Below are 22,953 nucleotides of genomic sequence, written 5' to 3'. Positions count from 1 at the left end.
GTGGGGAGTAGTGTTTGAACCTAGGACTTTGTGCATGCTATGTAAGCACCCTATCACTGAGCATTAACTCCAGCCCTTAAATGTTTTGTTTTATTCTAAGCAGTGTGTCCTGGATTGGCTCCTAGTCACTACCCCTGTCCTGATGGCAATTGAGTTTCTGCAGGCTGGGAAAATGCTTTACCCTTGGGATTTACCCTTAACCCTTCTAGCCTTTTTTTTTTTTTTTTTTTTTTTTTTGAGTGTTTTCTGTTAGTACTGACACACAGGGAAAATCTAAAACTTTTGAGTACCAACATGTCAGTGTCATCCTCAGCCTGCTTGACACCGCTCAGTTAAAACAACCCAGAAATGCAGCCATGGACCTTAGACAGGGCCACAGAGAGCTAAGGGGTAAACTCCACTAGCCACTAAATATGATGAATTAGCTTCCTATGTTCAAACTAACAAAAGATGAAAGATAAATGTCCTGTTGCCCTATCCCAACGCTAAACGATAAATTTCCTTTTCTTCCTTTCCCAGAGCTATCAAAAGCTAAAAGCTAAAGTCAGGATGATAAAGTTCAGTTAGCTGTCTTCTGTGATAAACACTCATGTGAGTCTTGGCCCTCAAGTAACTGACTGCAGAATTACAGGCGACAGCAGTGAAACACGTTTCTTCCTTTAGCTGGCGGGCCTGGTATACCAAAGGCTCGTGTGGTCCAGTGCAGAACACAGTTACCATGCTCATGCCTATTAAAGCTTCAGCGACAGACAGAGATAATGACACAAGGCAGCTGTTCTTTCTGGAGTCGCCCCGCCCCGCCCCCATTCACCCCTTTTACAAGGCCTGTGATCCTCCCTTCATACTCTCCCTCAGTCTGGATGTGGCTGTTCACGCTTGTGATCTCTCAGCACTTGGAAAGCTGAGACAGGGGACTGTTTTGAGCTCCAGTCAGTCAGTGATACATATCGGTGACCAATCACAGAACAGACGCTGGAGAGTTTGCTCAGTGGTTAAGAGCATGTGCTGCTCTTGCAGAGGACCCAAGTTGCTTCCAGTACCCAAAAGATGGGTGGCTCAAAAGTCACCTGTAACTAATCCTAGTGTATCCTCTTCTGACCCCTACAGGCACTGTATGCACCTGGCGCACACACGTGCACTCGGGCAGAACACTCATGCATGTAAAATAGAAAGAAATCAATCTTTGAAAATAATTTTTAGAGGGCTAAAATGAAAACTCCTCTCATCTTCCCTCTGGTTTTTGTTTGGTTCTTTGTTTGGGAAGGGGCTCTCTAGGTAACTCCAGGCCACCTCACTCAAGGATGGAAGCCATTTTTAGGTCTCCTAGTGAAACATCGCAGCCAGATCAAAGCTCAGTTCTCACCATGAGCCCCTCAAACACTGCCACACTGAGGTACTGCAGTGCCTCTGTTGAGAATGAGTACAAGTCTGTACCTTCCACACACACACACACACACACACACACACACACACATACACACACACATACCACACATATATATACACATACAGATACACATTCATGTACACACATACACCCATGTATATATATATATATATACATACATATATACACATGCATATATATACACACATACATACATATACACATACATACTGACACATACATACACATACAAACACACTCTCGAAAACACAAGCACATGTGAAAACAACACACAGAGACACATACACATGTGTGTGAAAACACTACAAACATATGTGAAAGCACACCATACAAACCTGAAAACACACATGCACAAAGAAATATACCAAAAGTGGCTATACGTATTTGACATCTTGATATACTGGAAGGCCAGGGTGGAAGAGGAGCGGTGGAGTGTGTAGGGTAGCGTGTAGGGAGAGGTCCATTCATCCTGAGCATCCAGCATCTGTTGGCACAAACAGAAGTGAGTGACACACGGTCCTAGCTGAGGTTTGAAACCTGTAGGATACAAGTATTTATAGTATGTACACCTTACTCGTAGGACTCATTTAGGAAAAGTCAAGGACAGATTGGAGAAAGACCAGGCCCTGACAATGAATGGCTGTTAAGATGCCCCAGATGCAGATTGGCTGACAGACTAAGCACCTCAGCACCTGTAGTGGGGGGTGACAGACTAAGCACCTCAGCACCTGTAGTGGGGGGTGACAGACTAAGCACCTCAGCACCTGTAGTGGGGGGTTACAGACTAAGCACCTGAGCACCTGTAGTGGGGGGATGACAGACTAAGCACCTCAGCACCTGTAGTGGGGGGTGACAGACTAAGCACCTCAGCACCTGTAGTGGGGGGTGACAGACTAAGCACCTCAGCACCTGTAGTGGGGGGTTACAGACTAAGCACCTCAGCACCTGTAGTGGGGGGTGACAGACTAAGCACCTCAGCACCTGTAGTGGGGGGTGACAGACTAAGCACCTCAGCACCTGTAGTGGGGGGTTACAGACTAAGCACCTCAGCACCTGTAGTGGGGGGTTACAGACTATGCACCTCAGCACCTGTAGTGGGGGGTGACAGACTAAGCACCTCAGCACCTGTAGTGGGGGGATGACAGACTAAGCACCTCAGCACCTGTAGTGGGGGGATGACAGACTAAGCACCTCAGCACCTGTAGTGGGGGGATGACAGACTAAGCACCTCAGCACCTGTAGTGGGGGGTGACAGACTAAGCACCTCAGCACCTGTAGTGGGGGGTGACAGACTAAGCACCTCAGCACCTGTAGTGGGGGGATGACAGACTAAGCACCTCAGCACCTGTAGTGGGGGGATGACAGACTAAGCACCTCAGCACCTGTAGTGGGGGGATGACAGACTAAGCACCTCAGCACCTGCCGCAGTGTTTTGACAGTTCAGTGAGCTCCTACTGGTCTGCTCACTGTGTAGATCTTGCTGGCCTCTAACACGCAGAGAGGTGTCTGCTTCCGGCTCCCGTGTGCTAGGATTAAAGGCATGAACTGGTCCTTTCAGCCAGGTCAGCTGATCTTTAACCACGGTGTGCCGGGAGGCCTGGTGCACAGTGAGGGAGGACATGGTGATGCTCTCCTTGTCCTCTGTGGAGGGAATAGAGGGGCGCAGAGGAAGGAAAGCTTCTAGGCTTTCGAGGCCTGGCTCATCTGACCGTTTGCAGTGGGTTTGTTGCCCCAAGAACTAGCAGGTTGCATCAGAGTTTGGAAGTTCCTGGGAGACAGGCAGGTTCATGTATGAAGAACCAGTCTGTCTGGTTTATGGAATGTGCCACATCTGAGTTTTCTGAAGCCGGAGGTTGAGTGAACAGAGCTGACCTGCCCCAGGGCCCTTCCACTCAGAGGAGCCTTTGATTGATGCTCATGGATTTGTGAGAACCTACGGCTCTCTCAGCCTTTGGCAATTTATTGTTTTTATTCATTTTTTTTCATCACTCACTATGTCAGGAAAAACTCATTTGTCTAGGATCCGTTCAATTAATCTTCATACTTTGTTAAGTATTTGTTAAATTTACAATATCCTCTTGATCAGCCTTGGTTTTGTGTTCCTTGGATTTTTCTCCTTCATATTTCCATGTATGACTGCGTTGACAGAAATAAGAAATATGTGTGTGCTAAATCTTAAGTGGGTTTGTTCTCTTTGAGAGCAGCCCTCTCACTTAGCCTAGACAGACCCCACTAATTAGACAAGGCTTCCTGGTCAGTGAGTCCAGAGTGCTCCAGCACTGGAAACATAAATGTGAGCCGCGGCCACCTACCTGCCATTGATGTGGGTTCAGGAGATTGAAGCAAGGTCTTCAGGCGAGGCAAGCATTTTCCTGACTGAGCTGTCTCCCCAGCCCTCCTATCTTTTCTTAGTTTTAAGATTTATTTTGATGTGTGTGTGTGTGTGTGTGTGTGTGTGTGTGTGTGTGTGTGTGTGGTGTGTGTGTACAGGCAGAGGCTGGAAGAGGGCATCAAATCCCCCAGTGTCAGAGATTTTAGCCAAAGAAAGAAAGGAAGGAAGGAAGGAAGGAAGGAAGGAAGGAAGGAAGGAAGGAAGGAAGAAAGAAAGAAAGAAAGAAAGAAAGAAACTTACTTCCACTTTTCTATTGTTTTCCTACTGTTTTGGGGAATGTAAATTAATGGCATTATGGAAAACATAGAAGTTCCTTTAAAAAACTAAAAATAGAGCTACCATGTGATTCATGCATCTTACCACTGGGTGTCCATCCAAAGAAAATGAGACTGGCTGGTTAAAGAGGTGTGTGCACTTACACGTTTACCTTAAAACCGTTCACGGCCTCCTGTCTGGTATTTAAATGGCAGTCTCCTGTGCCTCAGTGTGGATTTTCTGAAGACAGAAGCCAGGATCCCCCATCTCCAGAAGCTGGCACAGGTGAAGGTGCCACACAGTCATGACTGAATGTCGAGTGTGCCGAGTACCTCAGCTGAGCTTTACTTTTCTGTGATTTATTTCTCACAGCATCTCTGTGGGGCAGGTACATGTGGTCACCATTTTATCAATGAAGAAACAAAGACAGAAGCCATGGGGAACAGGCTCACACTGCAATCCCCACTTGAGAGGCCGGGGCAGAGGGATGGCTGAGTGTTTCACAGTCTCAGGCTAGCCAAGGCATCACTGTAAGGTCTTATCTTCCTCCTCCTCCTCCTCTTCTTCTTCCTCTCCTTCTCCTCCTCCTTCTTTTTATTTTGAATAATTAAAAAAAAAAGATAAAGCCATCGAAGCCACAAATGACATTTTAGTCCCATAGCCAAGTATTAGTGTACACAGGACTGAGCAATAACCCCGAGCCAGATCTCACCCTATACCTCTATCTAGTGAGCTCAGTCACTGATACCAGCCACCACTGTGAATGAGCCACCTTGGTGATTTTCCATAGAGAGCTATGCGTGAACCCAAAAAAGTCAGGGTGTTGCTTGTTTGTTTTCCCTTTGGTGTTGAAGGCTGAGCGGAGTGCATGCTGTGAAAGTGCTCTTACAGCCCTGAGATGTATCCCCATCCCTAACCCATCACACTGTACAAACCAATTTCTCTTGCATCTCAAAGGAGTGGGAAGCACAGCGGTTGCTTTCTCCAGTGAATTAAAACTGTTCTTTTTCTTTCTGTGTGTTTCTTCTTCCTGTGTGATTCATGGAGTATAACAAACATTTTCTTCTTTTGTTTGCTTTAGAGACAGTCTCACTCTGCAGTCCAGGCTGACCTGGAATTCACTGTGTGCTGGACTGACCTCAAAGTTACAGCAATCTTCTTCCTTGAGCTTCCCAAAACCAGAGAGTGCAGGAGGTCACAATGACAGGCTTCTTTCTTTCATTTCCTTCTTACTTTGTTTTGTTTTTGATGTTGTTGCTTTTTTTTTTTAAACAGAGCTTTGGTTTACGTAAGCTCTGTGGCCCAAGCTGGTCTGAAGGTTCTGGATTCTTAGGTTCAAGTAATCCTCCTGCTCTTTCAGCCTCTCTGGGGCTGAGATTACATATAATATCACCATACCAGGATTTTTGCCCAACTCTTTTTCTCTCCCTCCCTCCCTTTCCATTCTTTCTGAGAAAAGTCTCACAATATAGCCCAGGATGTCTTCAAACTTGAAATCCTCTGGCCTCGGCTTCTCCAGAGCGGGAACTAAAGATGTGGCTCTCACTCTTGGCACTCTCATCCCCCACCCCCACCCCCGCCTTCGTGTGTGTGTGTGTGTGTGTGGGTGTGTGTGTGTGTGTGTGTGTTTCTCTCTTTCTTTCATCCCTTTCTCTTTTTTGATGCTTAGATTCATCAAAGAGTTTAACAAACATTAAAGTATAGTCTCAGATTATTATTGTCTAGTGAAGAACAGGGCAATTATATCAGGCTGTCGGAAATACAGTTCCTTGATTCCTTGTCTAGCCCCAAGATGGCTTTTGTTTCTGTTTTAAGCAGTTGTGTGTTTCTAGACAGGTCTTAGGCCCTCACTGATATGGTTGGCAGTGATCTGATCACTTCCTGGCGTCTGTCTCATTTCTCAACAACTTCGCTGAGTCACGTTGACTCTTGTTGACCAAGGTAGCAGGCAAGCATTCCTGTGTATGTTCACCAACATGTGTGTTGCTAACTGGGTTTACTGGTATTATGGAAATCCCTCCTCTTGTCTGTCTGAGTATTGCCAGAGAAAAGAAAATGGTTTCTTGGCTGATCATGCTGTTTGGAAAGGAATGCTTCTTGCCTCTTCTCTTTCTTTCCCTCTTTCCCTCGGCAGAGTAGGAAGCCATGTCTTACTGGGGATTTTTTGGTTGGTTTGTTTGTTTTTTCCATGTACAGGCCAGGAGCCAGTCAGTGATGACTTAGGGTTGCTGGAGGACTCCAAGTAGCTGAGGGAAGTCACAAGGTTGGCTATGAGTAGTAGTCAGTGTCCCATGGGGATACTATTGGAAAACCTTGGCTTTGACTGTTGAACTTTATTAAGAAACCAAGTCAGGTTACAGGCCTAAATTGATTGGCATCTCTGCCCTCAATTTACCCCTAGATCTCTACATCATAAGGAACTTCTTAAAAAATCATCTCCTCAGTCAGCATTATATACAGAAGCCTAAGTGAAAACAGGCTTGGGAATGGTCAGGCCTTTAGGTTCATGAACTAAGACTCCGGGGAAGAAAACAAATAAACTAAACATGCTTAGCAAAGACCCTGATTTTGACATTAGGAAACTGGACTCTGTTGGCTCCTGTGCTCACCTATGTTCTGATTCCTCAGTGGGATGTTGATCACTGTGGGTGCTCAATAACCATGATCTCCAGCTCCTGTATAAGGTCTGTCCTCCATCTCAATGTGGGGACACTCGAGGAAGGCGTGAGGGGGCGGAGCCTTCTGTGTGGAGGCCACCTTTGGCTGAGCAAGTGTTTGGCTTGGAAATTCCCTCTCTTCCATCTTCTGATAATCACTTTGGATTAACTTCTGTGACTATGAGGTCAGGTGACCAAGGCTTTAAACCTGTCTGGTCCCCAAATTGTTTTCTCATCCACAACAACTATGTTATAATTTCTAGAGGAGGGATGTTTGATCTCAAGCAAGGGAAAGTACCTGTGCTCAGTGGAAATCAGGAGAGCCTTTTTGAAGTAGTTTAATAGAGATAAAAGGAGCAGCTTAGGAGGCAGGGCAGGTTTAAAGATTCATGCTATGAGCCAGACCAATGAATTCCAGTACTTAGAAGGCTGAGACGGGATTGCTAGTTCAAGGAGCCCTTGCTTCGAAACAGAAAACTAAGTCATAGGAGCATGAGCTGCACCAGGGGGATGCTGGACCTCGAGGGTGTCCAGATTGAGAAGTCACAGGAACTGCTACACTCAGGCCCCCAGCACCTTGAGTCGTGATTGGTCCAGAACATAGAGGAAAGGAAATCAGGCTGCTTCCAGAAGAATGGGGCTGGAAATCAAATAACAGCACAAGTCACTGAAAACCTCTGAATATTTTTGAACACAGCCATATGCACCTGTTATATTGTATATTCCTAGAAGACATGTGCTTGTTTTCTTTCTCATAATTATTTAAAGCTGGTCTGTATTACAGCATTCATTGGTTACACCCCACTGGTGTTGTTAGTCACCTTTTAGGAGGTCTGACCCAGAGAAAGCTATGCAAAGGTCAGATCTTTATGAGTACTGTGTATAGCTCAGTGCTTAGTGCTGTAGAACATTCAAAGATGCCTTTAAGAGGAGTTATGACCGAATATTCAGGCTTCTGCCCTCAGCTTGTTGGCCATCTTACCAGAGACTGCATGGTACTTCCTTCACGGTCTAAAGGGTTTCATTCAGAAGTTTATAACTCAGCTCCTAAAGCAAGTACAGTTAGCAAACTCCACAGATGGGTGAAAACAAGACAAAACAACAAACCCCAGAATCCCCAGGTCAAAGGGGCCTATGAGGGAAGTGGTCGTGGCCCAGCTGCCTAGGGCCTTCTATATGTCTACAGACTCTTAGACGACATTTTGTCTAACAAATATCTAACAAAAGATTTTCTATATAGATGCAAAAGTCCATGCCTGAAATGTTAGCACTTGGGAGGCAGAGTCAGGAACATTGCCCCCAATTGGGGACCAGTGTGGGCTACAGAGTCAAATCCTATCTCAAACAAAACAAAAAGCTCTACCAAATTTAGAAAAAAATTATATTGCACTAAAATATTATTTTATCTTGCTGACTGAGTGTTTTGATATATCCTGCATTTCACACTTTCAAAGAGTCCTCCTAGGCCTGCATACTATGTCCTGCCCACTCCAACCCCCACTTATTAGACAAAGTCTCACACCACCAACTTTGTCTTCTACTTTAGTCTCCCAAGCGCTGGGATCACAGGCATGAGCAGTCATATTTACTCAGCCCAAGCCTTTGAGAAACGTGTGTTGCAGTAAAAATTAAATAAAAGGTTCTGTTGTTACCGGTCCCACACACCCTGTCCCACACTGTCCTCTACAGCCCGGTAAAATCAATAACTTATCAAACAGACTTATATGTTAAATTCTCAATCCACACTACATCCAAACACTAAATTCACTGCCAGTTAATAAAGATATAAACCGTCCACCTAGACATGATAAAACCAATCTAGTTCACCTTGATCTGAACCATGCTCCTCTGCTGCCTCTATTTTGAATCTCTTGCTTCTCCTTCTCTACTGCCTTACGAGGGGTAGGGGGACAAAAAAGAGCAAAAAACAAAACCTGTCCCCGCCAATCATGTATCGCTTTGACATCAACCTACAGACGTGTTTCTTAATTGACACAGTAATTTTTTTCTTACTTTATTTTTTAAAAAAGCGTGATACATGTACAGATTTTTAAAAAGCATTTTAGCTTAAAACTATATGAATATTTTTGTCTGTACTTGATTTTTTTTAAAGGTTTGATGGTATGCATTGAAATCTTACTAGTTACCATAAGCATGAAGTACATGTAAAACAAAACATAACATGGAAATAGTCAAAGTTTTCTTGGTGTGTATAGATTAAACATGATGATTTTTTTAAATACCAAAAATTGCCACAAAATCTTTTTAGCTCTTAAATTATTAATGATTTAAGGTCTAGGTGTACCCCACTCTGTGTGGGTGCTATACACTTGTTGTTGTTTTTTCTAAGAAGGACTGAGGCTTCCCCTTTTTGGCCTTTCTTTTTTTGAGCTTCATATGATCTATGAGTTGTTTCTTGGGTATTCAGAACTTTCTGGGGCTATTATCCAATTATCAGTGACTGCATATTATGTCTGTTCTTTTGTGATTGGGTTACCTCACTCAGGATAATATTCTCTAGATACATCTATTTTCCTAGGAATTTTCATAAAGTCATTGTTTCTAGTAGCTGAGTAGTACTCCACTGTGTAAATATACCACAATTTTTGTATCCATTCATCTGGGTTCTTTTCTAGCTTCTGGCTATTATAAATAAGGCTGCTATGAACATGGTGGAGCATGTGTCCTTATTGTATGTTGGAGCATCTTTGGGGTATATGCCCAGGAGTGGAATAACTGGGTCTTCAGTTAGGCCTATGTCCAATTTTCTGAGGAACCACCAGACTGATTTCCAGAGTGGTTGTACCAGTTTACAACAATACCAACAGTGGAGGAGTGTTCCTCTTTCTCCGCATCCTTGCCAGCATCTGCTGTCATCTGAGTTTTTGTTCTTAGCCATTCTGACTGGTATGAGGTGGAATCTCAGGGTTGTTTTGATTTGCAATTTCCTGATGACTAGGGATGTCCAGCATTTCCTTAGATGCTTCTCAGCCATTTGATATTCCTCAATTAAGAATTTTTTGTTTAGCTCTGTACCCCATTTTTAGTAGCATTGTTTGATTCTCTGGACTGTAACTTCTTGAGTTCTTTGTATATATTAGATATTAGACCTCTATCAGATGTGGGATTGATAAAGATCTTTTTCCAATCTGTTGGCTGCTGTTTTTGTTTTCTTGACAGTGTCCTTAGCCTTACAGAAGCTTTGCAATCTCATTAAGTCCCATTTCTTGATCCTAGATCTTAGAGCACAAGCCATTGGTTTTCTGTTCAGGAAAATTTCCCCTGTGCCTATGTATTCTAAGGATTTCCCCACGTTCTCTTCTAATAGTTTCAGTGTACCTGGTTTTATGTGGAGATCTTTGATCCACTTGGACTTGAGCTTTGTACAAGGAGATAAGAAAGGGTCTATTTTCATTCTTCTGCATGCTGACTACCAGTTGAGCCAACACCATTTGTTGAAGAGGCTGTCCTTTTCCATTGAATGTTTACAGCTCCTTTGTCAAAAATCAAGTGAACATATGTGTGAGAGTTCATTTCTGGATCTTCTATTCTGTTCCATTGATCTACCTGCCCATCTCTGTACCAGTACCATGTAGTTTTTAACACAATTGCTTTGTAATATAGCTTGAGGTCAGGGATGGTGATTCCTGCAGATGTTTTCTTGCTGTTGAGAATAGATTTCAATATTCTAGGTTTTTTGTTATTCCATATGAATTTGCAAATTGTTCTTTCCAACTCTATGAAAAATCGAATTGGAATTTTGATGGGGATTCCATTGAATCTGTAGACTGCTTTTGGTAAGATGGCTATTTTTACAATGTTGATCCTTCCAATCCATGAGCATGGGAGATATTTCCATCTTCTGAGATCTTCTTCAATTTCCTTCTTCAAAGATTTCAAGTTCTTGTCATACAGGTCTTTCACTTGCTTAGTTAGAGTCACACCAAGATATTTCATATTGTTTGTGACTATTGTGAAGGGTATCTTTTCCCTAATTTCTTTCTCAGCATGTGTGTCCTTTGAGTAGAGGAAGGCTACTGATTTCTTGGAGTTAATTTCATATCCAGCCACTTTGCTGAAGTTGCTTATCAGCTGTAAAAGTTCTCTGGTGGAATTTTTGGGGTCACTTAAGTATACTATGATGTCATCTGCAAATAGTGATACTTTTACTTTTTCCTTTCCTATTTGTATCCCTTTGATTTCCTTTTGCTGTCTAATTGCTCCAGCCAGAACTTTCAGTACTATGGTGAATAGGTAGGGGGAGTGTGGGCAGCCTTGTTGAGTCCCTGATTTTAGTGGGATTGCTTCAAGTTTCTCACCGTTAACTTTGATGTTGGCTATTAGTTTGCTGTATATTGCCTTTATTATGTTTAGGTATGGGCCTTGGATTCCTGTTCTTTCCAAGACTTTTAACATGAAGGGGTGTTGAATTTTGTCAAATGCTTTTTCAGCATCTAGTGAGATGACCATGTGGTTTTTTTCTTTGAGTTTGTTTATATGGTGGATTACATTGATGGATTTTCGTATATTAAACCATCCCTGCATCCAGGGATGAAGCCTAATTGATCATGGTGAATGATCATTTTGATGTGTTCTTGGATTCAGTTTGCAAGAATTTTATTGAGTATTTTTACATCAATGTTCATAAGGGAGATTGGTCTGAAGTTCTCTTTCCTTGTAGGGTCTTTGTGTGGTTTAGGAATGAGAGTTATTGTGGCTTTGAAGAGTGAGTTGGGTAGTGTTCCATCTGACTCTTTTGTGAAATAATTTGGAGAGTATTGGTATTAGGTCTTCAATAAATGTCTGATAGAATTCTGCACTGAATACATCTGGTCCTGAACTTTTTTTGGTTGGGAGGCTTTTGATGACTGCTTCTATTTCTTTAGGTGTTATGGGATTATTTAGATGGTTTATCTGGTCCTGCTTTAACTTTGATATCTGGTATCTGTTTAGGAATTCATCCATTTCCTCCAGATTTTCTAGTTTTGTTGAGTATAGGCTTTTGTAGTAGGATCTGATGATTTCTTGAATTTCCTCAGTTTCAGTTGTTATGTCTCCACTTTCCTTTTTGATTTTTTTAATTTGGATAATCTCTCTTTACCCTCTAGTCTGGCTAAGGGTTTATCAATCTTCTTAATTTTCTGAAAGAACCAGCTCCTGCTTTTGTTGATTCTTTGAATGGTTCTTTTTGTTTCTACTTGGTTAATTTCTACTCTGAGTTTGATTATTTCCTGCCATCTACTCCTCTTGGGTGTATCTGCTTCTTTTTGTTCTAGAGCTTTCAACTGTGCTGCCAACTTGCTAGTGTATGCTCTCTCCAGTTTCTTTTTGGAGGCACTCAGAGCTATGAGTTTTCCCCTTAGTACTGCTTTCATTGCATCCCATAGGTTTGGGTATGTTATGCTTTTATTTTCATTAAATTCTAGAAAATCCTTAATTTCTTTCTTCATTTCTTCTTTGACCATGCTATTGCTGAGTAGAACATTGTTCAGCTTCCATGTGTATATGGGCTTTTTGTTTTGACACAGTAATTTATAGGTTGCAGATGCTTAAAGATTAGTTCCAAACGGGCATATCTATCACTTCATTTCTTATCATTTCTTTGTGTTGGGAATATTGAGAAACCTTCTCAACTAGATACTTAGAAATAATTGTCGGTGTCAACAATTGTTACCTGTCATACTACCCACCAGGCTCTTTCTAAGAGATTTCTCATTTCGGGGAACTGATGTGAACTAAGCTGAATGATGTATAGAAAGATGCAGGAGTAAGCTCCAACTTACTCAATTGGCCCCATTCATTTCCTTATCTCTGCCCCTCCCTCCTCTCACACCATCTCCCCAATTGAGCCTTTGGCCTCTATTTTCCTTTTAAACGTTTGGCAGCACTCTTGCTACTATGTAGACCAGTACATAGAGACCTTTGGCCACAGGGTGGCTCCATTTCCCCTAGAGCAAAGTGGCTGCTGGACCTTTTATAAGTTTATAACTCAAACTTGTCAGTGATCCTCCTGCCTCAGCTTGTCCAGTGCTGAGATTACAGACGCTCACCAATTTACCTAGCTGTGGCCTCAATTTTTAAAATAAACTCACAACTAAGTTACAGTTGGAGTCAAAGGCACCAGGATACAAACTGAAACCAAATCCAATCTGTGAACTGAATTGAAAACATTTCAGGACCAAGTTGTAATTGAGTAAACAGATCATTTGTCAGTTTGTCTATTTGTCTGTTTGACTTATATCTTAGTGACTCTGGAAGAAAAAGAAGTGGAAACTATAGATTTTGATGATTTCCTAGGTCTCATCCCTTTTCGTCATCTTGGCTCTAAGCGGCTGAACATCAGCAGCCCATGTAAATAATCACTTTCTTAGAAATGTTTCATTGAAAACAATGTAACTTTTGTACTGAGTGGAGGCAATGAATGGCTTGGTTTGTTAAACGGCTGTTTTCAAATGATCTTGTTTGTTTTTTTAGGGAGCTCAGGAACAAGGCAAACATTCAGTTCGGAGAAAATGGAACAACTATATCTGCTGTCACCAATAAGGCATATGTTTTTGAACAAAACCAATCCGTTGGAGACCCTCAGGTTGACTTGATTAGAACAATAAATATTCCTCTGCTGGTAAGTATCATTATCATGGGTTTGTGGAAGGAAAAAGGAAAAATTGATAGATTTAAGAGCTATTGTTTTATGATAATAAAATAAGAGCTGTAAAATTTAAGAGCCATTTTATGATAAAATATAGGTATTGGGGGGAGTTCATCTTGCTTAACATGAGTCCCTGGATTTAATCCCAGCACCATCAGAAAACAAACACAAAATACAGATATGCAGAAAGACTTGTGTGTGTGTGTGTGTATGTGTGTGTGTGTGTGTCCGTGTCCCTCCTAGTCTCTAGCTTGATATTGATTCTTCTACATCTGCTTAATGCTTGGATTATAAACATGCTCCAGCAGCAGTAGGTGGCCAGCCTTTCGTGTGTATGTACTTTTACTAAATATAGTGATACAGACTTTTTTCTGAGGTCTGTAAAATGAGGTCATTTCAAACATTATTCAAAGACTAGGTCTCAGGGATTTTTTCCCTATGTTCAGGATTAGCATTTATGCAAATAAGGAATCACTTTTCTTGGTACCTAAAAATTTCAAACATATTTGTTCCTTCATTTTGTCTTAGAAACCTACTAGAATTTTCATATCACTTTTTAAAAAAGAATTTTTATTTATTTTATTTATATGAGTACACTTTGACTGTCTTCAGACACACCAGAAGGGGGCATCATATTTCATTACAGGTGGTTATGAGCCACCATGTGGTTGCTGGGACTTGAACTCAGGAAGAACAGTCAGTGCTCTAACCACTGAGACACCTCTCCAGACTCTTCATGTCACTTCTTAGGTTTTCATTTTAAGTTTCAAAAATTTAAGCTATGTGATTGACACTTCCCTCCCTTTCAGATCTTTGATTTGAGTCTACTGTGTTGTTCCTGGTCTCAAATTATGATGACAATCTCACCTTATAACACCTGTGTTATACCTGTGCCATACTGAGACCCACGGGCATTCTTTCTTGAAACTTGATCTCTTGTAGTCCATGCTAGCCTTCCACCTTTGTTTATTGTTTAATATGGTGCTAGGGATCAAATTTAGAGCTTCCTACATGGTAGCATTCGAGGATGGGGCTGCTTTACCCACTGAGTTGAATCCCTAGTCCTCCAGGGACCTTTATTACCTATACCAACCTCTTCTGAGGTTTCTACTCTACCGTGACCGCTGCTTAACACTGATGGAGGACCCAGGACCTTCAGATCTAAATCTGAGCCTTGCCCTGCTGCTAAAGGTAGAGTTTAAGGGTCCAGCGGCCACTTTGCTCCAGGGGACATGGAGCCACCTTGTGGCCAAAGGTCTTTATGTGTTTGTAAGATCTCTGCAACATTGGCTTCATACAGAGCCTGCCAAAGGGAAGTTTAAATTCACATCTACATTAAGATGTAATAGGAGCCTGTCCTGGTGTTCTGGGTCTATGATCCCAGCTACTTTCTGTGGCAAAACTGGGAAGATCAAAAAACCTGGATTGGGCTCCAGAGTGAGTTCAAGGTTAGCCTGGGCAACTTAGTGAGATCCTGTCTCAAAATTTACAAAAAGTGGCCTGGAGCTTAGGATAGAGATCAGTGGTAGCATATTTGTCTATTATGTGCAAGGCCACAAAGTCTAGACAGACAGACAGACAGACAGACAGACACACACACACACACACACACACACACACACACACACACACACAAGAAAGTGCAGAAGCTGAACTCTTACTCCACACAGAGACAGGAAGGTCACTGGTTGGGGTCTCTGTTTAGTCTCAAACATTCACATCTCAGTTCTGGCCCCTTCTATTGAGGGGCAGGAAGAGAGAGCTAAGTGGGTGGTTTTGGGGGGACACTGGTTAACCTGCCTCTGCTCTACAGACTGTTGTGGAACTAGCCCAGCTGCCCTTCCTAAGGGAGCTCATCGAGGCCATGCTGACAGCCTATCAGCAGAAACTGTTTGTGACTCACACTGTACATGAACTGCTCTGGGGCTACAAAGATGAAATCTTTTCCCTCGTCCATATTTTCAAACCGGACATCTCCCCTAATTTTGGACTGTTCTATGGGGTAAGTTTTCTTCCTAGAACTTGTCTTCAGCACACGGTGGGAAGAGGGCACACAAGCCAGAAGCTTTCTTCCAGGCAAAGACCAAACTTGCCTAGAGTTCTAAAATGTGTTATGAAGCCTGTGAAAAATAAGACTGTGGCTTCGGAGGGGGAGGGAAAGAAACTATCGTAAAATGAATAGTTGGTGACAGATAAAACTGACCTCAGGAGTGACATACTGGGGCAGGGTGAGGAAGTGTGCTTGTAGTCTGGGCTGTACCTGACCGAAGTCTTGTTCTCAATGCATACGCTGTAGCTCCTCATTTTCCCTGACACAGGGCAAGCCTTAAGGGCTTACAAAACTTAGAGGTTGTCCAGACACAATTATAAACAAGTCTTAAATATGACTTCTGTAAGAGAACGGGTCCTGAAAGCTCTCTTGCCAACACTTTTTCATTGTGGGGGAGCAGGCTGAAGACTCGGTCCCTAGAATGTCCTGGCTCAGCTCGCAGAGGTTAAGGTATCGCAGCATTTCAGATGCATTTTGGTATTTTAATGTTTATATTTTATAAATTTTAAAGAAATTGTGATGCTCACTTCTTTCCAGAGAAATGGAACTAGCGATGGGGAGTATGTTTTTCTGACTGGAGAGGACAATTACCTTAACTTTACAAAAATCGTGGAGTGGAATGGAAAAACGTAAGTCCAGTGAGAGTCCTAGAGTAAAGTTTTTTAATTTTTCACTTACACAAAACATGCCCTTCCCCCAATCTCCCTAATTTAATACTGGGGCTCTTGCTTACTGGCTGAGCACCTGCCTTCCATACACAAACCCCTGGATTTGATAACAGCCATGGAAAATAAGTTGGCATTTGTCTTTTGTATAAAAAAGTCAGTATTCTTGAAAGTATTACTTTACCAATCAAGGTGAGAGTAAAACAAAACAAAACAAAAAAAAAAAAAAAAAAAAAAAAAACAACTTGAGAATTAGGATTAACTATTTGTATGTTTCCTGTGGCCAGGCATGAATTAGAAGCCATGCAGTGGCCTCGCTGCTTTCCCTTGGTTCTCGTGCTGTGGTAGGGGCAGCTCAGACACTTTCAAACCAGTATTTGTTCGGAGGGGGAGGGACGAAGGGAGGGAGGGCACGCAGGCAGGATTACCTCTCTTTTCACTTCATGGGTGTGGCTGGTTCATGTTGTTTTTTTTTTAAGATGGAGCTCATTTGCATTCGTATTATAATATTTCAAATTAAAAACTTTTATTACCAAATCTTTGTTTTATATGCAAACATTTCTAGTGTTTTAATAATAATTAGTTGGCTTAGCCTTTTATATTTATAGTGAATTATGGGTAAACGTGTGATATATTACTTCACATGTTTGAACTTAGACTCTTTGCTGTGCTTAGACTTTTATAGTTCATGCTTTTCATTTTTCCTTCCAAACAGGACAATAATTTTACCTGTTTCTTCACATCCACATCCTCATCTCAAAAGTAAATCAGGGAGACATTTGAGACAAGGCCTCACTCTGTAGCCCAGGCTGGCCTGGAACTCGCTGTGTAGACCACAGAGATCCACCTTCCTCTGCCTCCTGAGTGCTGGGGTTACCACACAAATGTGCTACTGTGCTTTTTTTGGTTTGATTTTTTTCTTCTTTCCTTTTTTTTTTTTTTTTTTTTTTTTTTTTTGTAGCACTGGTCTTTAAACCAAGTCCTTTTGTGTGCTCAGCCTCTACCTCTGAGGTGTGTCCACAGCCCCTTCCATTTTGGGGATGAGTCAAGCTTTCACATTCAACCCCAGTTTGGCCTGGAGCTCGGGTTCTCTCTGGCCCCATAGACACAGAGATTGCAGCTGGGAGCCACCACTGCCGATGCCCTTTGACCTTTAGCACTTGCCTTCCCTTTGATCTTATTCATCCAGATTGGGATATCAGTCATGTTTCTGTTTGGTCCTTGGGCACACTTCTAATCTAAGGCTGAGATCTGGGTACCTGAGCCTGGTATCTGATTCAAAGTCTAGAAATCAGCACACGAAGATTTGCACAATAGCACAGAGACTCTATTTAAAGCAAAATGGTAGTGCAGATCACAATGAGGAGATATTCTCAAGAGGCCTAGCAGGCCATATGCGTGAGGACCCTCCAAAGCTTGGATTATTGTCAGGGCTTTCTCTTTCGGTATTCAAGGGGAGAAATGTGATTGCTAAGGATCATAGTGTATATATGGTTTTTGAATCTGACTGTAATAATATGTACACCCAACTCACAGGCGTGAGATTGTGCAGCCTGATGCAAGGAGGGTTCCCACACCAGGTTGCTAAGCTCCCGAACATGCTTGTCTGCCTTAGTCTCATTTCCCACCTCCTAACCCCTGAGCTCCTCTAAACATTTATTGGAGCCTCTTCGTCTAGTCTGCATCTTAATTAATCTTTTCATTTTCTGTATCTTGTATTTATGTAAATTCCCGACAACTATCTTCTAACTTGTGAGTTTTCTCTCCAGCTATGCCGACTAGAGTTTTACTCTTGGTAGTTTTCTTTCCAATACATTCTTTTTACATCCAAGTTTTCTATTTTTTTAAATTTCATTCTCTTAATTTTGTTTTGACTTTTCCTTTCTTTTAATACCACACCACCTACCTTCAGTTTTGTTTTATTTGTTTTTTAAATGGTATCGGAGATCAAACTCAGAACCTCATGCTTGCCCACCAAGCACTACACACTAAGCCTCATTATCTTATCGGGCTCCATTACTTTCTAGGTAAAAAAGGGTTTGCTTGTTTTGTTTTGTATGTATGACTTTGCATGTGTGCCTATGCACTACACATGATTTGATGCCCACGAGAATTCAAGGCATTAGATCCTCTGGAATTGAAGGTGCAGAGGGTTGTGAGTCAACATGGTGGATACTGGGCAGCAAGTGCTCCTAACCTTTGAGTCATCTCTCTGGCTGGCCTGTATTATTTGTAAGAATGTTGCTGTTTGACTTTGCTGAGCACACACACTTACGGAATCAACCTGTTCTATTATTCTAGTTTCTTCCAAAGTGAATTAACTTCCTTGATGACTTTATTTTATGTATCTTACTATACGTTTCAGTTAAAAAATTATTTCCACATTGTTTCCATTGGAAAGCTTCATCGTGTGTGTGTGTGTGTGTGTGTGTGTGTGTGTGTGTGTGTGTGTGTGTGTGTGTGTGTGGTCTGTCTGTCTGTCTGTCTGTCTCTCCCCTCATCCCTTTCAATGTACCAGTCAGCCTCCACATAGTTCAGAACCAGAGCCCAAGGTGGGCCTCCCACCGTGCCATCAGGGGAAATCCACAGAGAGCTTAGCTCAGATTCTACTGGGAGGCTATTTCTGAACCACAGCTTTGGACAACACCAAAATGCACACCAAAGGTAGAAGCTGCTTTCTCTGGCCTCTTCCGATGAGCAGGGCGTCTCTGCTCCTCAGACCCCGATTTAAGCCAGAGCGGGATATTCTCTGTCCTTTACTAACTTCGAAACTGGGCCCTGGCTCTCTCCCCTGGCCTCCAACATACAGAATGTATCATTTCAGCTCTGCTCACCACCATATACTTACCGACACTTTGTCTAGGCAGGGGCTTATTCCTGCTTTGAATGTGGTGTGGGCTGTTTGAATGTTTCCCGTTCATGTCTTATGATCCTTGGTTTCCTGTTTTTACTCAGAGCAGAAACTCAGAGAACCCTCTGTACCTGAAATTGGAGGAATTTCTTTTTACTCTTTACCCTCTCCTTCCTTTTGCATTTGTGCTATTTTCATCTGTTCCGGGTATTAGGACAAGTTACCATAAGCCACATGACTTATAAAAGGCAGGAATGTATTCTTCACAGTTCTGCATGCTGAGCAGTCCAAGACCAGCATTGCCAGCAGCTCTGATGCTGGGAGGGATATGGCTTCTTTACAGGGCCACCTTCTTGCTTTAACTTCACACACATGGTAGAAGGGCTAAACCAGTCCCTAGGGTCTCCTCTAAGGTCACCAGTCTTATGTCAGACCTTCCTGACCTGATCACCTGACAGGCAGGATTTCAATACAAAGACCTAGAGGGATTGTACCTGTCTAACTCACTACATGTACCATTGTTAAAGAATGCAGTGACAGCAACGCAGTGCTAGCATCTCCTGTTGTCCAGGGTAAGTCTGCTAGTTTTGGAAGGGAGAACTATTCAGAGAGTAGCTAATGGTCTTCCATGAACATTAAGGAACGGGATATATCAAATCCACAGTCCCTCTATGCCCCGTCCAGCTACGAGCAAGGCTGCCATTGGCGTCTACTTGGGTTACTCCTTTAAGTAAATCAGTATTTCTATCTGTGCTGTTGTTGTTGCTGCATTTTCATAGGGTGTAGGATGTGGGGGCAACTGTGTCACACTGTGCACGTAGAGGTCAAAGGGCAACGCTGTGGCCTTGGTTTTTCTCCTGCACCTTTGCATAGGTTTTAGAGACTGAACTCTGGCTGTGAGTTTTACCCGAGCTGTTGTGCCATCTTGATGGCCCTTAAAACCACTATTTCTAAACACCCGTGCAGGGAAGAAGGAAATGGGAATTTGTGGCTGTTATCAAAAGCAATTTTGGTTTGGAGCCTACTTCTTCCTCCTCTGTTGTAGTCCTACTGTGCCTGTGCCCATGTATGGATGCCATACTGCTGTAGCCAGCCTCACGTACACCTGGATCCACATACATCCTAAGATCCAACTGGATCGTTTTTATTCTCTCCTGTACATAGGTCGCTGGACTGGTGGACCACAGCCACGTGCAACATGATTAACGGGACAGATGGAGACTCTTTCCACCCATTAATAAGCAAAGATGAGGCCCTGTACATCTTCCCCTCTGACTTCTGCAGGTACCAACTTTTAACACAGCTTGTGGACTGTGAGTGCACGGAAATTTACACACTGGTGCAGGTGCTGGAGGCACGTTGAGAGATGATGATGTGTAATGATTGGCTCACGGGGGAGGGGCACAGATGCCAGAAGATAGCTCTGTTGATTTGGTTCTTAACTCTCCTTGCCGCTGTGTGGTCCTGGGCAAGTCATTTAACCAGTCTGTCTCGCTTGCCTCCCCCTTCCTCTCTCTTTCCCTCTGCTTTCCCTCTCCCCTTGTCTCTTCCTATTGCCATAAATATTAAAAAGGGATAACCACATGGCACTGCAGGCCATCTTTATCTTAGTGGCTCCATGCCACCTCTAAGTACTCACAGAGTCCCGCTTCTTTGACCCAGGAGCGGTCCACACCACCTGCCCCGGCGTGTTGTTTTTACTCCCTTTCCCTTAGCGTGTTGTTGCCAAGCCCTGCACACACACATCCCAACTCTGTGGCAGGCTTTGTGCGTCCTGCCACTACACCCTTTGAACTCAATAAAGTTGCCACATCAAAGAACACACCAAACTACTCTGATTCAATTGGTATGATATAATTTGCCTACCTAGAGAAGTCAAATGATCCTGTATGATTCCATCCCTTATAAAATATTCATAACAACCTCATCCATATAGAGATGCACCGAGAGAAACATCCATGTCTGCTTCCATGTTGCCTCCTCTTCAAGCTCCCACCCCCATTTTCTCCTCCTTCACTTTTACCAAAACTTTGTTCCTGCCCACTCTCTACTGTCCAATCATGTATCACCTTGACATCAGCTACACTTTCCTGTCCCCTCCCCTCATTTCTCCCCTTTATTCCTCCCCCTTCTATATGAATGTGTGTGTGTGTGTGTGTGTGTGTGTGTGTGTGTGTGTGTGTGTGTGACAGGGACTCAGGTGTCTCGGGCTGGCTTCAAACTTGCCTGAGCCCGATGCAGCCAAACTTCTCATTCTCCAACACCCCACTAGCGTTGTTTCCTTCTCCCCTCTCAGGTCGGTATACATAACTTTCAGTGGCTTTGAGAATGTAGAAGGACTGCCTGCTTTTCGGTACAAGGTGCCTGCGGAAATACTAGCCAACACTTCCGAAAACGCTGGCTTCTGTATACCTGAGGGAAACTGCATGGACTCGGGAGTGTTGAATATCAGCGTCTGCAAAAACGGTAAGAACTTCCAGGGGGGTTATGGTTGCAGGAGTCTAGAAGGCAGACAGATCTGAGGTGTGAAACTAAGTTTCTCACCAATATGCAGTGCAATTCCAACCTTTCAAGAATGTTCTGACATATGTCTGCAATCTCAGCCCCCAGATGGCAGCAGCAGAAAGAGCTCAAGGTCAGCCTGTGTCAAATGCTGCTGCTGCTGTTTTGTTACACAGATATTTTGGTAGCACATGCTTTGGCTAAGATTCTCAATGATTTTGAAGCAGATTTAGTCCTATTCTCTTATCATGAGTTTCCTGGTTTTTTGGTTTTTGGTTTTTTTTTTAATTATTTTTTTTTTATTTAATAGTATATGAGTACACACTAATGTGTATCAGACACACTAGAAGAGGGGATTGGATCCCATTACAGATAGTTCTCAGCTGCCATGTGGTTGCTGGGAATTGAACTCAGGACCTCTGGAAGAGCAGTCAGTGTTCTTAACCACTGAGCCACCTCTCCAGTCTGTTTTTGGCTTTTTTTTTTTCTGTCTTTAATTTGAATTTGTTGTTAATGGTGGATAATGGTAATGGTGAGCATGTATAACATGTGACAATGAGAGGACCCTTGATGGATCCAGGTCTTTCCTCCCACCTGTATGTGGGATCCTGAGAGCTACCTCCGGTCTTCAGGTTTGGGTGCTCACCCTCTGAGCATCTTGCTCTCCCTCTCAGTTCCCTGGTGCCCCAGCTCCCTGTTCCATTCCATGAATGAGAGAGAGTCACCAACGCTGCAGCTGATAAAAGGTGTCATTTTCATCCTAAAGGTGAGTTTTAACAGTTAGGAGTCACAGCAGGATTGCTCACAGTGGCCTTGCTTGATCGGTGTGCAGTTCTTTCTTTCACGTTGGGTTTTGCCCTTGGTTTTGTTTGCTTTGAGGAAAGGTCTCGTTGTGTAGCCCAGGCTGGCATCAAGCTTTCCACCCCTGGAGTCTTAGCCTCCTGTGTCCTGGGATGATGTGTATAGTCTTATATATAGACTTAATATCCCAGTCTTATCACCATGGGAACAGAGCGAGGAGAAGGAGTGTGTTTTCATGAAACTTCTCTAAGGATTTCTTTGCTAGCACTTCTTTCGTCTTGTTTCTTTAGAGACATGGTCTTACTATGTAGCTGTGGCTATCTTGTAACTTACTATGTAGACCAGGCTGGCCCTAGAATTTCTAATATTTGTGCTAGATCCCTAGAATTCCTCTTTAAAGTCTGTGGGGTGGTGGTTGTTTTGAGATGTTTTCCCTATGTACTTTGAGGATGGCCTCAAACTCACTCACTATGTAGCCCAGGATATCTGCAAACTCACAGTGATCCTCCTGCCTCAGCCTCTGTCAATGCTGGGATTTTCACCCCTGGCCCTCTTTAAGGTTCCTTTGGAGAGCTGTATGGCACCCCTTTCTCCTGAGTGACGGTGCTCCTTTTTCAAAGATAAATTGATACAGTAAGTTGGTTCTCCTGTCTGATTGACAGTAAAATCTTCTTTGGATAAGCCCGAGACAGCAGTTCACCTTCCTTGTCCTTTTCACAGCAG

The 22,953-nt window shown here is 43.0% G+C and overlaps 1 protein-coding gene across 1 annotated transcript in view; it reads left to right on the top strand.

Moving 5' to 3' along the window:
• The window catches only part of SCARB2 (scavenger receptor class B member 2), a 61,642-nt gene that overhangs the window by 28,050 nt on the left and 10,639 nt on the right, over positions 1-22,953 (top strand). The window contains exons 3-7 of the mRNA XM_080932282.1: positions 13,187-13,334; positions 15,175-15,363; positions 15,949-16,040; positions 20,092-20,211; positions 21,224-21,393. Of these exons, the coding sequence (XP_080788408.1) occupies positions 13,187-13,334; positions 15,175-15,363; positions 15,949-16,040; positions 20,092-20,211; positions 21,224-21,393 (719 nt within the window). The remainder of the gene's footprint in view (positions 1-13,186; positions 13,335-15,174; positions 15,364-15,948; positions 16,041-20,091; positions 20,212-21,223; positions 21,394-22,953) is intronic.

Source organism: Micromys minutus (assembly GCF_963924665.1).
Source record: "Micromys minutus genome assembly, chromosome: 1".
Lineage (NCBI taxonomy): Eukaryota > Metazoa > Chordata > Mammalia > Rodentia > Muridae > Micromys > Micromys minutus.
The sequence above is the reverse complement of the archived record's forward strand: the minus strand, read 5'-3'. Positions and strand labels throughout refer to the sequence as shown.